This window comes from Micropterus salmoides, unplaced genomic scaffold, assembly GCF_014851395.1.
Source record: "Micropterus salmoides isolate LMB-PRFRI ecotype aquatic unplaced genomic scaffold, ASM1485139v1 Ms_hic_scaffold_1901, whole genome shotgun sequence".
Taxonomy (NCBI): Eukaryota; Metazoa; Chordata; class Actinopteri; order Centrarchiformes; family Centrarchidae; genus Micropterus; species Micropterus salmoides.
In genome coordinates this window covers 1-14,353 of record NW_024041042.1, presented here as the reverse complement: position 1 = coordinate 14,353, position 14,353 = coordinate 1, and the positions used below count along the sequence as shown (strand labels likewise).

The 14,353-nt window shown below is 41.9% G+C and overlaps 1 protein-coding gene and 1 long non-coding RNA gene across 2 annotated transcripts; both read left to right on the top strand.

Moving 5' to 3' along the window:
* The first annotated feature begins 5,735 nt into the window (after positions 1-5,735).
* Positions 5,736-9,898, top strand: LOC119911143 (visual system homeobox 1-like). Its single transcript, XM_038729955.1, has 5 exons — positions 5,736-6,227; positions 6,698-6,773; positions 7,345-7,468; positions 7,855-8,035; positions 8,902-9,898. Exons 1-5 carry the CDS (start codon positions 5,795-5,797, stop codon positions 9,210-9,212), a joined length of 1,125 nt encoding a protein of 374 aa, XP_038585883.1. The 5' UTR covers positions 5,736-5,794; the 3' UTR covers positions 9,213-9,898.
* Positions 9,899-11,681: 1,783 nt separating this feature from the next.
* LOC119911144 lies at positions 11,682-13,259 on the top strand. The gene is made up of 4 exons (XR_005445820.1): positions 11,682-11,735; positions 12,808-12,925; positions 13,051-13,106; positions 13,190-13,259. It is a non-coding gene; the product is annotated as an uncharacterized LOC119911144 (long non-coding RNA).
* The last annotated feature ends 1,094 nt before the right edge of the window (positions 13,260-14,353 follow it).

Below are 14,353 nucleotides of genomic sequence, written 5' to 3'. Positions count from 1 at the left end.
CTGACTGAAGTTCCACGTTCCCACATTGTTCCAGCTGGGATCACGGTCCAGCCTCGCGGGACGTAGCCTCGGCCTTCATCTGGTCCCGGATACGTTTACCTGCCTGCTCTCAGAGTCCGGTGATGCTGACTGACAAACGGCCGTGCAGGTCGATCGTTCAGCAGCTTATTAAGACCCAGGTTTAGGTTTTTGCTAGGCCGCGACCTGCGGTGGCAGAAGGAGTCAGGTGACCTGGTCTAAAGAGTCCTTGTAAGGAGGTGGTGGGACGGATCAACTCAGGACCTTCAGGGGGTTCGAGTGCCGTGTTTAAAGTTTAGGCTGCAGTGGGGACGAGTCGAAGGGGGGCGGACCGCGGTCTTGGCGAGACTCTTGCCAACGGGTTGAGGTTTCCAGAGCAACCGGTTCCCTCATCTGGGTTTGGTGGGAGGGGCTTAGCACAGTGATGCATAGTAACTTTAACCCAATCCATGACCTGCTCCTAACCCCAACCAAACTACCGCCGTTTACCCCGTGTTAAATGTCATGTGACTTATGTAACGCACTGGAGGTTTGTACGTAGGTTCGTCTGCCTGTCACTGGACTTGCCAAAGCTCGTTCATGTCGTTCTGTTCAGACTCCTACGTTTGAAAACGTTCTGCTACGTTTCCTGCCGTCCAGACTAAAGTCGCAAATCTCAACACCTAAAATGTTGAAGTGTGAAGATGCTGCTGAGCCCGTTCTGGTTTTAAACTCCGGGGCGGCGTGTTCGTGCTGACAGGTGGAAACGATGACGCTCACATCTGGCTTCCTGATTGGCTCTGATCAGTCAGTCAAAGCAGAAACACGAAGCTGCCGACAGAGTTTTATTAAAGTACGTTGTTCTGTTCATGTCTCTGTACTTACTTTGCGACGACTCCCAGTCTCTCCGTCCTCCCGTGTTCCTCTCAGTAACCCCTAAAATCCACTGACTCCGGCTGCGCCGCGGTTGCCGGAGCTGATCGCGGGCGTCACGGTCCATGCTTTTTAGTCCACCAGAAGCGTCTCTCTGCAGAGAATAGGTTGCAGATCGAACCAGGCGGGAAGTCAGACACAGAACAGCAGAGAGAATCACGTGGAGACTCAACAACAATAGACACATACAGTTTTTAACTACGTAGCCTACTCAAGAGTAGAAACACAGAATACAAACACTGACTACCAAATCAACAAACTCTAAACATGTCAGGAATATCAGGCAAAACGCTCTGATTCGGAAACGGTCCCTGAGGGAACAGCGAGCCGTGGAGAAGGTAGCTGCAGGCGCTGCTGAGACGCTGCTGAGACGCTGCTGAGACGCTGCTGAGACCTGAGACGCTGCTGAGACCTGAGACGCTGCTGAGACCTGAGACGCTGCTGTGCCGCTGCTGAGACGCTGCTGAGACGCTGCTGAGACCTGAGACGCTGCTGAGACGCTGCTGAGACGCTGCTGTGCCGCTGCTGAGACGCTGCTGAGACGCTACTAAGCCGCTGCTGAGACGCTGCTGCGCGCTACTGAGACGCTGCTGCGCCGCTGCTGAGACGCTGCTGAGACGCTGCTGAGACGCTGCTGAGACGCTGCTGTGACGCTGCTGAGACGCTGCTGAGACCTGAGACGCTGCTGAGACGCTGCTGAGACGCTGCTGCGCCGCTACTGAGACGCTGCTGAGACGCTGCTGAGACGCTTCCAGTGGACTGTGACGCCGGGCTGAATCAGAGGATTCCTGGTGTAACAGTTCCACCTGCAGAGAAATCTCAGCTGTGGTTCTTCACCATCGCTGCTCTTCGTTCGTCTCTAGTAGAACTTTAGTAGACAATCTGCTTCCTGTTTACACCGGCACGCACATGCTCAGTGTACGTGAACGGTCACATGATGTGATGTGGACTTGGTGCTTCATGTCTGAACGTAAACACGCAGGCTGCAGGTGAATTTAGGCTTTGAGCTGTCAGATGCAGGTAGAGGTGGATCATTCAGATCCCGACGAGCTCAGTGATCCATGACATTAAACATTCGGACGGCTCAGAGATCAGCTCGCTCCACCACCTGACGGAGCTCTGCTGCACGTTTAGCTTTGATCCTGATTTCTGATGCTCAGGCCCTGCAGGCTGCACACAGACGGCAAATTAATTACAAAAGGCAGAAATAAAACGATAAAGACGTGAAGGACGGAGATAAAACTCTGGACGGGGATGAAAAGCTCAGAGGGAGCACAAGAATAACAGACCTTAATCTGAAGATTATTCAAACCCGCATAATCAATCAATCTCCTTCTTCATATAATGGTAATCCACATTGTTTCAAAAATGAACATAAGTTTCTGAGCAGCGGGTTAATCCAACCTCAGCACCTTCTTTTCAGCTTACACGAGTCAAACCGATGTTCTGATTTTGTGAAAACCTTTATAATCTGCAAAAACTGAAGCGCCTGAAGCTGCGTCAGCGTTTCATTACGACTGCAGAGGAAGAAAGAGCGAAGCCGGAGCGTTTCAGAGACCCTGAAGTTCCATCAGACGAATCGAAACACACAGATGACCTCGTTCACAGCAGGCAAAGTGAATCTGGTGCAAACAGGATCCAAGACGTGGGTCTGTGGGCCGGTGATGGCGCAGTGGATATGACCTGGGTTCAATTCCCCACTGTGACACGGCAGCTAAATGAATAAATGTGATGAGTCGTGCAGAAGATATCTTGTTCGAATGACAAAATAATTTGTGCTCATAAGAAGAAAATGAGGATCGTGTTGATCTTCTGATCTCGTGTGAAGGAAGATCCTGATCTCAGATTTTCTTTTATTATTATTATTATTGTGCAGAACAAGAACAAGCTTTCTAATTTACGTTCACACAATAAATAGATCCTGAATGACCAGATGTTAGATCCCAGATCCAAACGCATCATCTGCTCACAAGATGAAAACTAGATCTGGATCTTTTCCAAGAAAGAGAAGTTCCATCTAAAACCAGGTGAGAAGATAACTTAACATGATCCACATGTTGGGTGAGACGATACTGCTCAGGAGCTCCACGGAGGAAGAAACCAAATGAATTTCTTACCAGAGCTCGATGCGGTGAGGAACGTGTTCATCCTGCAGCAGCAGCGTCGGCAGGAGCTGATGTTTCAGCTCTCTGCAGGTTCTCCTCCTGCAGACGAGGCGTTTTCTTTACCTGTCCAGGTGTCCTGTGGTGGACGTTTATCTCTTTTATACTTTAACAATCTCAGTAGTAAGTTACGTTACACAATATAAAAAACCTCTTTATTTCTGACCCAGCGAGCCCCAACTTATTTTAATATAAATGAATAAAAAGATTCATGTCAAAGAGAAAGAACATTAAAGTTTAACTTCACACAGACAGAAGGAGCTCAGAACTGGTATTTATACGATTAATAACTCTCGGAGAGTTTTCAGTCTTCTGGTTTCAGTCTGAGACGACAAACTGCAGGAAAAGAGTCAAATAAAGGAGAAAGTACTTTGTACTTTATATAAATCACGACATTTATTCAGACATTAAAAGGTATTTTAATTATTTAAGATTTTACTTTCAAATCATATAAAGTTTGTTCATAAAAAGTGTATTTTATTTTAAAATCTGCTTATGGAGTCATTTCAGCCCTTATTGTCTGATACTGTGTACAGATTCAGTTTTAAAGCCAGCGAACGTGTTTAAAAAAGATTTAAAAGAAAGATTTGAAACCTTCTTGTTTCAGGATTTAGAAAATTAAACACATGATTTCAGTACAAAACTCAAATATCTTCAAATATCAGTAATTTCTATAATAAATCAAATTAAACATGAATACTTTTACTTCAGTAGGATTTTAATATAGTACTTTTACTTGTAATGAAGTATTTTTATACTGTTAAACTGTGGTATTAATACTTTTAGTTAAGTTACTGATCCAAATACTTCTTCTGAGCAACAACACTCATCATCATTTAATTAAAGAATCTGTCTCTGACACTTTATTATAACATTTAAATAAATATAAATATGTCGTAACCGTCTCTTCATCGGCTGTTGCAGGAAACCAAACTCCTCCTGATGAAAGTCAGTTTGTAAAATTAGGGCCAAGTTAGCGTTTAATCCCTGGGGATTGACTGCAGGCTGGCAGGCACTCTGTGTGTGTGTAAGAAGGTAAAAATGGTCAACTGGTTTTAAAAAGCAATTAGAGGAATCTGCTTATCAGAGATAATTAAAGCAAATTTAAACTCCTCTTTAATCTGTTTTTCTTTTTATTTATTTCTTATTGTGACGTCAGATTACAGATTACAGCTGGAAATCAGTTTGAATCAGACGACGTTATTTCCACTCCGTATTTATCAAATAATAAATATGGAAAAACAATCACTTTTAAATAATAAATTATTTTATATTTCTGTGTCAATCTGCAACAAGTGACAGTGATCATTTCCCCTGAAGCTGTAAAAATATCCATTTTATTACTTTTGGTCTTTATGTACAGTCAATATATTATTATAGGCTACATATATGTGTATATATATATATATATATGAAGATGTATGTGACAGTGAAGCTCAAGTCATTGAGTCAGAGCTCCTTTTTGCTTTTAATAGTTTATTTCTGCTTTTGTTATTTAATTTCCCACTTCTTGTTCTTATATTATATATACATTATATATTATATATTATAATACATTATTATATAAAAGTATATAGTATATGTGTCTGAGGTGGACAGGACTTTATTCTTCAGTGCATTTTAGTGGGAATTACTGAACATAGATTAATGATACAAAATATAATCATCACATAAACGATTATTTATTATTACAGGTTAAAATAAAACTTTATTGATCCCTTGGTGAAATGAACAGCCAGCAGAATATAACGTGGTTAAAAGCAGCTGCAGCATCAAAGTGATGAACGCATCAATAATTATAATCCAGTCATGTAATATGAATTATTATATATAAATATTATTCTAACATTTCATTTCGATGTACAACCTTATGTAGTATAATGATAAATAAAGTTCTTAAATTTTATTCTGCATAATGAGAACTTTGACTTCCACCACGATATACTACTATACTGTAATATTTTACTATTTATATAACAGGCTGTTCCACACAGGTACTGTCACACTTTTCAGCTGCTGTGTGTTCTGAATACTTCATTCATCATTTAATAATATTTATTATTTTAACATTTAAACAACATTAATCTACAGAATCAGATTAAATACCTGCTGAACAGAAACCTCTTATTTTATTATATTATTATATTATTATTATTATTATTATTATTATTGTTGTTGTTATTATTATTATTATTATTATTATTATATTATTATTGTGTTGTTGTTGTTATTGTTGTGTTATATTATTTATATATTATATTGTTGTTATTATTGTTGTTATTATTGTTATTATTGTTGTTGTTATATTATTATTATATTATTATTTTATTATTGTTGTTTGTTGTTGTTATTGTTGTTGTTATTCTATAGACCTACTATGATGCGCGTGTCTTCGGCTCTGTATTGATCCGTATCGGGGCCGCGGGGGGTCACGTGTCTCCGCCTCTGATCAAAGATCAGCAGCAGGAATTAAAACCTCTTCGTTCCACTCAGAGAAAATCCAGATCGGATTGAGGGAAATTGGTGGCAATTAATCCTCCGGGATTGAGCGGGGCCCAGCGGGACCCTCCCCCCGCCGCAGAGCTCACTGCTGATTGGACGCTGCCGTGACCCCGAAGACCGGAGCCAGATAAAGGGAGCCCGCCACCCGGACTGTCCCGGTCTATCCTCCTCATCCTCACTCTAGAAGAGTCCAGTTCCTGATGAGCAGCATGACGGGCCGGGAAGAACTCTGCGAAGAGAAGCCCAAAGTCAAGATGTTATCTCCGGGCTTTGGGATCGACAAGTCCCGGCTGCACGGCTCCGGGTTCCGGTCCAAAGGCTTTGCCATCACCGACCTGCTGGGCCTGGAGTCGGACCTGCAGGTGCGGCAGCAGCCCGGCGGCCCCGCGGGGTCGGGACTGTCGGCGGCGGGATCCGGGCCCGGGTCGGAGCCGCAGGGGGTCGGAGGCGGTCTCGGCGGGTTCTCCTTCCCGGGCGGGTCTCTGCCGCTGGGCCTCGGGTTCCTGTGCAGCCTGGCGGCCCAGCAGCCCGCCGGGGCGCCCTGCTTCCTGCCGGGACACCTGCCGCTGCTGCAGGCCCGGGCCGACAGCCACTACATGCAGAACCTGGAGGCCCAGAGGGACGCTTATTCCGGTACGGCTCGGGTCCACGAACCTTTCTATTGTTCCGGAGGGTTTTGGTTTCGCAGCGGAGCTTTAACTTCTGAAACGGGTTCCTCTTTTTGTGGAGAACAGGTTCCTTCTGGTTTTTATTTGGCTTTTATGTTTAATCTGGATCTGGTCTCTCAGGTTCGCCTGAGTTCGGCTCTGCTCGGGTTTCAGATTCAGCTTCGTTTCTGTGAAACAGGAGCTTCAGGGTTTTGTTTTTAAAGTCGTTTCCGTTCAGATTAATTTATTGATCAGGATCAGAAAGTCTCATCCTGAGTCGGAGGATTTTAACTGTTGTTTAAATTCACAGATTAAATCCAAACTTTTTTAATTAGCGGCCTGAATGAATGTTTGTAACTAAAAGAAAAACAGGAATCCTCCACTTTAATTTTAATCATATTTATTTCTTTGGTTTCCCGCGCGAGGATGAGCTAACAGCTGTTTGTCCTCCCGCAGATGAAGAATGTCTCTCCGACCGCAACGACTCCAAAAGCTCCGCGAGCTCTCAGAAGAGGAAGAAGAGGCGGCACAGGTGAGGCCGATCGATCACCTGCTGCCTTACACGATATTCATTTATTGTTTCTGGATTTATAAACATTTTATTTCTGATCACTCAATTTTTTATAGTAAGAAATTTCTTAATATGAAAATATTTTAACTGAATCAGAATCAGAAATACTTTATTGATCCCGGATCAAAATTGTTGTTGACTTTTAATCAATGCATTTAAGAAATAGAAATAATAATAAAAATGTTATATAATAATATTATAATAGTAATAAAAGCAAGTGAGAAAGTATCATTAAAGGCGAAAAGAAACACAGATGGAAGATGAAGATGGAATAAATAACAAACACTTCAAAAATATATAATTAAATGTTTGTTTTAAGTTAAACTTTGGTTTTAAATAAAGTCACACTAACAAACAATAATTGTGTTGAAGAAATGTAAACGTGTTTTAGAGTTTGAGGAAATAAAATGACATTTTAAACCAGTGAATCTGCAGCTATGTTTATTACATAAAGTTTGAAGGGAGAAGATATTTCTGCAGTTAAAGGTCAGCGTGCTACTTCCTGTCGGTCTCACGCTGCTGTTTCCTGCAGGACGGTGTTCACGTCCCACCAGCTGGAGGAGCTGGAGAAAGCTTTCCACGAAGCTCATTACCCCGACGTCTACGCCCGAGAGATGCTGGCCATGAAGACGGAGCTGCCCGAGGACAGAATACAGGTGGGACATCGTCAGTACACAGCTGACCAGAGATTTACACACCAGACTCTTCATAAAAACATAATAAAAGTTTAATTTGGTTTCTTAATCCTATTTTTTATTCAAATTTTTAAATAAACAAAAACTTCCTGGGGAAAAAAGAAAGTTTCAAAACAACAAATGTCTCCTAAAAACTACACTGACTTGCCACTAAATGGTTTTCCCAAATATGTTGGAAGTGGTTCCCAACATGGGGCTCAGGAACCCTCCAGTGGGTCAACAGAGACACTTGATGGGTCATAGGATGATTTCTGGGAGGGACAAAAGAAAAACTCACTTACAGACGGATTAAACTTTTTTTCCAGGCCTGGTTATGAGATTTTATATGTTATCACATTTTATTCCAGGTGTGGTTCCAGAACCGGCGTGCGAAGTGGCGAAAGCGTGAGAAGTGTTGGGGTCGCAGCAGCGTCATGGCGGAGTACGGCTTGTACGGCGCGATGGTGCGTCACTCCATCCCGCTGCCGGAGTCCATCCTCAACTCCGCCAAGAACGGCATGATGGGATCCTGCGCGCCCTGGCTGCTCGGTGAGCCGCATACACGTCAGTGCCACGCACATGCACCACACCACGCATCCACACACTGAACACACGCCGAACGCACGCCTAACACACGCCGCAGCTTAAACAACACCAACATCTTCATCAGACACACCTGTGTCACAGCTAGAAGAAATCTGTAAGGGGAGTTTGGGTAGGCCTATATATTTATCATATATCATAATTAAGATGAAAGTGATCAGCAGTCAGTACCAGCAGACATCAGCATTACTGAGTTTAGTTTCATCATCACTTCAGTAAACCAGGCTGCAGATCCCTAAATATTTCTCAGGTGGAGATTAGTTGTTATAAATATTTACGTCCTCTAAATGCAGGTGGAGCTGTTGTTAGCTAACGTTAGCATGCTAATATCTGAGCCGTTTGGAGTAAAACAAGTTATATGAAGATAAGTGCTGAAGATCACATTTCAGTAAAATTTTAAAAAAGTTACTGTGTGGCTAACAACAGTTAGCTTAGCATAATCAGGTATTTCCCTCTCATTATAAACTGTATGAACTCTGAAACACAGATTTCTCTTCGTGTATACAGACAGAAATAAGATTAAACAAAGTTTTATCTTTTAGCCTCTAAAACTGTCATGTTTGGAAGCTATGCTAGCTCATGACGCTACAATGACTTCCTGTTTACATAGTTGGTTGGTTGCTCTTGACTGGACAGATTTACACACCATTAAAGTCTTCACTGGCTGAGACGTTTTAGTGGTGCAACCTGATTTAGTTTAGGGGGGAGTTAGCCTTTATGACATTAGCCACTTCTAGAATCTCTTCAGCACATTTTTAAAAATAATAATAATAATGTTTCTGAATCAGACTGAACTGAATCTGTCCTCACAGGAATGCACAAGAAGTCCATAGAGATGTCCAAAAAGTGTTCAAGCCCTCCACAGTCAGACTCAACCCGCGGCGACTCGTTCTGCGACGCCCCCCGAGGCTCGCCACTGCCGCCCCGTCGCTCTGAGCCAGCACATGAGGTTGGGGAGGAAGAGGAAGAGCTGCTGGAGATGGAGGATGAGGAGGTGGAGGAGGAGGTGGCCATCGACCTCTCCAGCTCCTCCAAACAGCAGCAACAGGAGGCCGGAGGCTCGATAAGGTCCGCCTCCTCGCCCCGGCGGCAGAGCGGCTGTGAGTCGGACGAACACAGCTGAAGGTTGGAGGAGTCAAACACGGTGGCAACTGTTCAGTGATGGCAGTAGGAGCGCAGGGACGTGATTGGCTCTTCTTTCAGGGATCACAAGAACAGCCAATGAGCAAACAGCCGTGACGTCAATTGTTACTATGCAAATTACCACATAAAGCTTTAAGGATGAATAGCTTAATGCTAGCTAGCCTTTGGCTAATGTTTTAATATGCTTACAAAGTTTGCAGTTAATTTAAAATGTAACATTAGAGAACTAATATTTTAGCATGCTAATAAATGTTAGCATCAATAATTCATTAACTAATGTGCTGATAAATATAAACTGTGTTAGCAATGTTGTTGCAACATGAGGATGTGAAATCACTTACTACAATATTCTATGATGCTAACAAAACATACTAATAATTTACAGTCAATTCAATTAATCGTTTAATTTAAGTAGTATTACACTAAAAATCTCTATTTTGGACTACCATTTTATTTTTAATATAATAAGATATGTTAGCATGCTAAAATATTAGCTCACGGTTATCATTTTACAATGTAACAAACTTTTACAGGTATAATATTATTGTTAATAATATAATACTGTTCCTAACATGCTAGTAAATGCTAGTATGCTAAGCTAGTAGCCTGTGGGTAATATTTTTATCACGCTAACAAACATTAATAATGTAAAATGTAATATGTGTGCTGGGATATCTGTGGCAATATGATAACAAGTATTAACTGGTAGTTGTCAAAGATTGATTAGCGTGTTAGCAAGCTAACGACCATCAGGACGTTTCAGGCTGATGGTAGTTTTGGGAAAAAAGTACTTTTATGATTTTTTTATCCAGGGATTTTTAAACAATGATGCACAATCTATTTATAAATTTACGTCTGCTAGAAAACGCTCTGTGCTCCCAGGATGCAAACAAGCTATCGTGACGTGGAAACGCCGCCACAATCAGATCGACCTTGAGGAATCGGACTGAGTCTTTTCTAAAAGACGTGTGAACTGTTTGAGGAGGATGTAAATGTCTCTGTCTGTGTGTTTATCATTATATTGTACTGAGAGTATGTTTTATATCCTTGTTTTTTTGGAAAAGAAGAGGCTATTTAAGAATGTGTGATTCCTGTTTGTTTCTGTGTGTTTTATAGTTTGACTGTCTGTCAAACTGCCTGAATGAATGTAATTTAAACGTATTATTTAAAAAAAGGCTGTTTATTATTATCACGTGTATGTACAGAAGCAGGTTCAGCAGGTTGGGGAATAAAAAACAAAGTATTTTTGGAATCACTGGGGTCTATTTTTGGTCATTCAAGGCAGTTTTACATTTACATTTAATTAACATTTGATTCATCACAATGAATGAGCACTAATTAAACTTTATAACACATTGAACACTCCGTTTCCCCAAAATTCAGATTTTTCAGGAAGACTTAGTTCGGTTTAGACGTTAGTTAGAGAACATTATACACATACAGAGGTCCCATTTTCCTTTTCATATTTGAAAATGTTTTATTACTGCTGAAAATGAAAACTAAACTGACAACTAATTATTTTGCGTACTGCCGTAATAAATGTTGACTTTTAATTTGACTGAAAAAATATGCAACGTAATTTGAATGAAATTAATGTGCAAACTGGACTTGGAATTTGAATCATAACTCTTTGCTTTTCGTTGATTAATATCAAATCAAATTTATAACTTCATTTGTTTACTTTGGCAGATTTAGTTGTAGTCAGTAGGAACGGTATTTAAGATATATCTCAGTCTTACTTTACAATTAGATGTCTGAAATTGTAGTATAATATATTAAGTTTAATAATTACTAAAATAAAGATGGATCACAATTATTTAATAATAAGACAGATAAAGTCATAATTTATTTTTTTAAATAAATTTTAAAAACAAGTTTTACTAATAAACGTTAGCTTTTTGGCCCAAATGTTTTCTCCACGTTTGTCCAATTTTATTAATACAAAAAAAATGTAAAAGACATTTAAAAAATGAAAAACAATATAAAAAGTTTTTTTCAGATATTTATTGAAATTATAAACACAAAACAATCAATATAAGAAGAGAAACTACATAAATTAAAACAAAGGAAGGAATAAAAAGAGTAACGTGGATTCAAAATAAAATATCAACTTTGTCACAGTTATAGTCTTGACTGCCTTCTTGTTCTTAATGTTTTTCATCGTCTCTATATTGATGCAGTTTTTGGAGGAAATGTCCAAATTGTGGTTTGGAGTCGGTCCATTTTTTCTTGTGGGACAAAAACTAAAGTTCCAACAGCGGGCGTAAGCGGAAGTAAGCCATTAGCCGTGGGACAAGACACCGCGTCACTTCCTGTGTCGCATTAGCCGGTTTGGTTGCTAAGCTAACAGGCTGCTAAGTACACGAGTCGTTAACATGGCGGATTTAGTGAGTTTTAAAAACGAGGTCACGCTCGTCGTGAATAACCTCGCCAAGGCGGTGCTGACGGAGTTCTTACCGCGGCGGAGAAAGTCTCTCTGAACAAACAGAGTCCCGAAGCGGAGGTAAGCTAACGGCTAACTGGAGCTAACGGCTAACTGGAGTAACGGCTAACTGGAGTAACGGCTAACGCTACGTTAACCGTTTCGGTTCCAGGGGCTTCCGGAGCGCTCAGACTTACACCAAACTCCATCTAAAAATCTTCTCTTTAAGCGTTTTCAGTTAACAGTCAGTTGTTCTAGATTATAAACTTAGTTCGGTGAATTAAAAGAGACAAAAGTATTTTTGTTCCAGCCGCTCGCCTTCTGTCAGTGCGAAGCTGCTGCCTGCAGGGCCTGCAGCTTCAGACATGGCAGCTTCAACACGCTGAAATCTACCAACATCAGAGTGTGTGCAGCTAATCAATATAAAATCAGTTTGAGTCACTTTCAGGCAGAAGCTCTGATCAGTATTCAATTCAGTTTTATTTATAAAGAGCAGGTCTAGACCGAACTCTATTTACAGAAGCCCAACAGTTCCCACCAGAGCAGCACTAGGAGACAGTATCCTTGTATCTAATGCAGTCTGTCCAATGGGAATGTTCCTTTTCTCTTTCACACTATTTATAAATAAATTATCTTAAAACAAGTGGGGTTTTGATTGTTGGACAAAACAGGACATTTGAAGATGTTTTATTTTACTGTTTGTGTCCTTTTATAGATTAAAATGATTTAAAACTTCTGTTAATAGAAAAACAACAGATTCATTGATAAACAAAGTAATCGTTGCTCGCAGCCCTACATGAAACTGATATTTTAAAAAATAATACAGTATAATATTGGTGAAGTCGTCTTAATTTGGTCAAAGTGCCGTCACAGCCACATTAAATAACTTAATAATCTATATAATAAATGTTTATCTGAGTGAAGTTGTGTTAAAAACCTTTGAGACCCGGTTACTCGTGGAAACGCCCTCCTGCCTGCTGCGTGTGATGAGCAGCATGTTGTAAACTTGACTTAATCTTTACGTTGTACCACTAAAGTTTTACAGTCTGTTGGTTAAAGGGGCTGAAGTGTTCGCCTCACCACCGTTAAACGTACCGATATCTGAATGGAGTTTGGTTTGCTGACTAAGTGATGGTTGTTGTGGTCGTCTCAGGAGAAGCTCGGCGCTCTGGTCGACGCTCTGTGTGTTGAAGCTGTGGATAAAATCCTGAAGATGGTCGAGGAGGCGGCCGTGCAGAGAGACCTGAAGGATCCACCTGAGACCACAGAAGGTGACACAAAGCCCCTTTCACACAGGGACTCTAGAGACCCAAACCAGGATCTGGGTCAGTCTGATTTGCTACAGTCGTATGATGATCTGAAGCTGTGATGTCACCGAGTGTTTCCTGTGTTTCAGGTGACGGCGGCGGCGAGCGCCCCCCCACAGAGCAGACCTACATGCTGGTTTACAGGGTCAGTGAGTGACAGCATGCTATAGCAGAGCTCCTCCTGAGACCTGAACACACTGAACACCGGCCCTGTTTTCTCTTTTGTAGAACGCCGCCGCCGACCCGAGTGTGTGCTGCTGCCGCTGCAGAGCGAGGCTAATGCTAATGCTAACGGTGAGTTGGTCTGAATGAGCCAACAGTCCTGCACTGTGAGATGGTGGTCATCGCTAACTCCTGTCCGATAGAACAGAAACTCTTTGTTAGATCTAACACGCCAGATGTGTGTTTACAGCGTGGCGCCGCCCAGACGTGGACCTAAACTTTAACTAAGCTTTGACTGAAGAGGTTTAGGGCACCAAAGAACTTCACATCACTAGTTGTCAAAGTGGGGTCCAGGGACCCCCAGGGGTCCTTGAGGGTGTTCCAAGGGTCCCCATCAAGAAGGGGAATCATTTATTATAATTCCATCCCAGAAGTGACACAATGACAGAACAGATGCCTACTTGATGAGGTACCCTGGGACAAAATCTTAAACGGGGCCCCGTTCTAATTTATGTCAGTTTATGGTCGTTGATGTGAACGCTGACTGGTTTGCAGATCGTTGCCACTGTGTTGTTGTGATTATGGCGTCAGCTGCAGCAGCTGCTGTCTGCAAGGCTGGTTCACATCAGTAAATGAACATTATATCGTCCTTCTGCCAAAGAGTTGAGCTCTTTCTAAAGACGAGCTGTCGCAGGGTTTAGAATCCCGTCCTCATTTCAGTGCATTAGTTTCCTTCCAGTTTACACGGGAACCTGTACAGGGGGGGGGGGTCGTTCGCAGCTAAGACAACATTACCCGTTACCTACAGAGTCCACTCCACAGACTGTGTATCATAAATGTATATACTCAGCACGATATACTCTGGCTCTGCCTAACCAATCGTCACTGCTACTGTCTCGACCCAACAGCCAATCAGAGGCAGCGTAGGAGAGGTTTTTTTCAAGTCCGCTACACTGCGGAGTCTGAACACACCGAACGAGCTGTCCGTCGTCACCTTGGAACGCAAACCTGAAGTAAGCCAGCGTACGATGTAACTGTCAGATAGTCGTGTTGGCGGTTTAATAACTCAGCCCGCTGTCATTAGCCAGATGTCAGCTGAGCTAATCGCTCATAAATGGAGACCAGCGGCAGAAATCTGGAGGTAGTTTAACATCAACAGGATGAAACGTGTCGGACTCCGTCAGTTTATGAAAGCGTTTGTAAGAATGGTTTGAAGAAGAGCTTGCAACA

What these genes read in the sequence shown, in the direction of transcription:
- LOC119911143 (XM_038729955.1), top strand. Translation starts at nt 5,795, where the DNA reads ATGAGCAGCATGACGGGCCGGGAAGAACTCTGCGAAGAGAAGCCCAAA. An exon ending in TGCCCGAGGACAGAATACAG is followed by an intron (nt 7,469 to 7,854) that starts GTGGGACATCGT and finishes ATTTTATTCCAG; the next exon opens with GTGTGGTTCCAGAACCGGCG. An exon ending in CTGCGCGCCCTGGCTGCTCG is followed by an intron (nt 8,036 to 8,901) that starts GTGAGCCGCATA and finishes CTGTCCTCACAG; the next exon opens with GAATGCACAAGAAGTCCATA.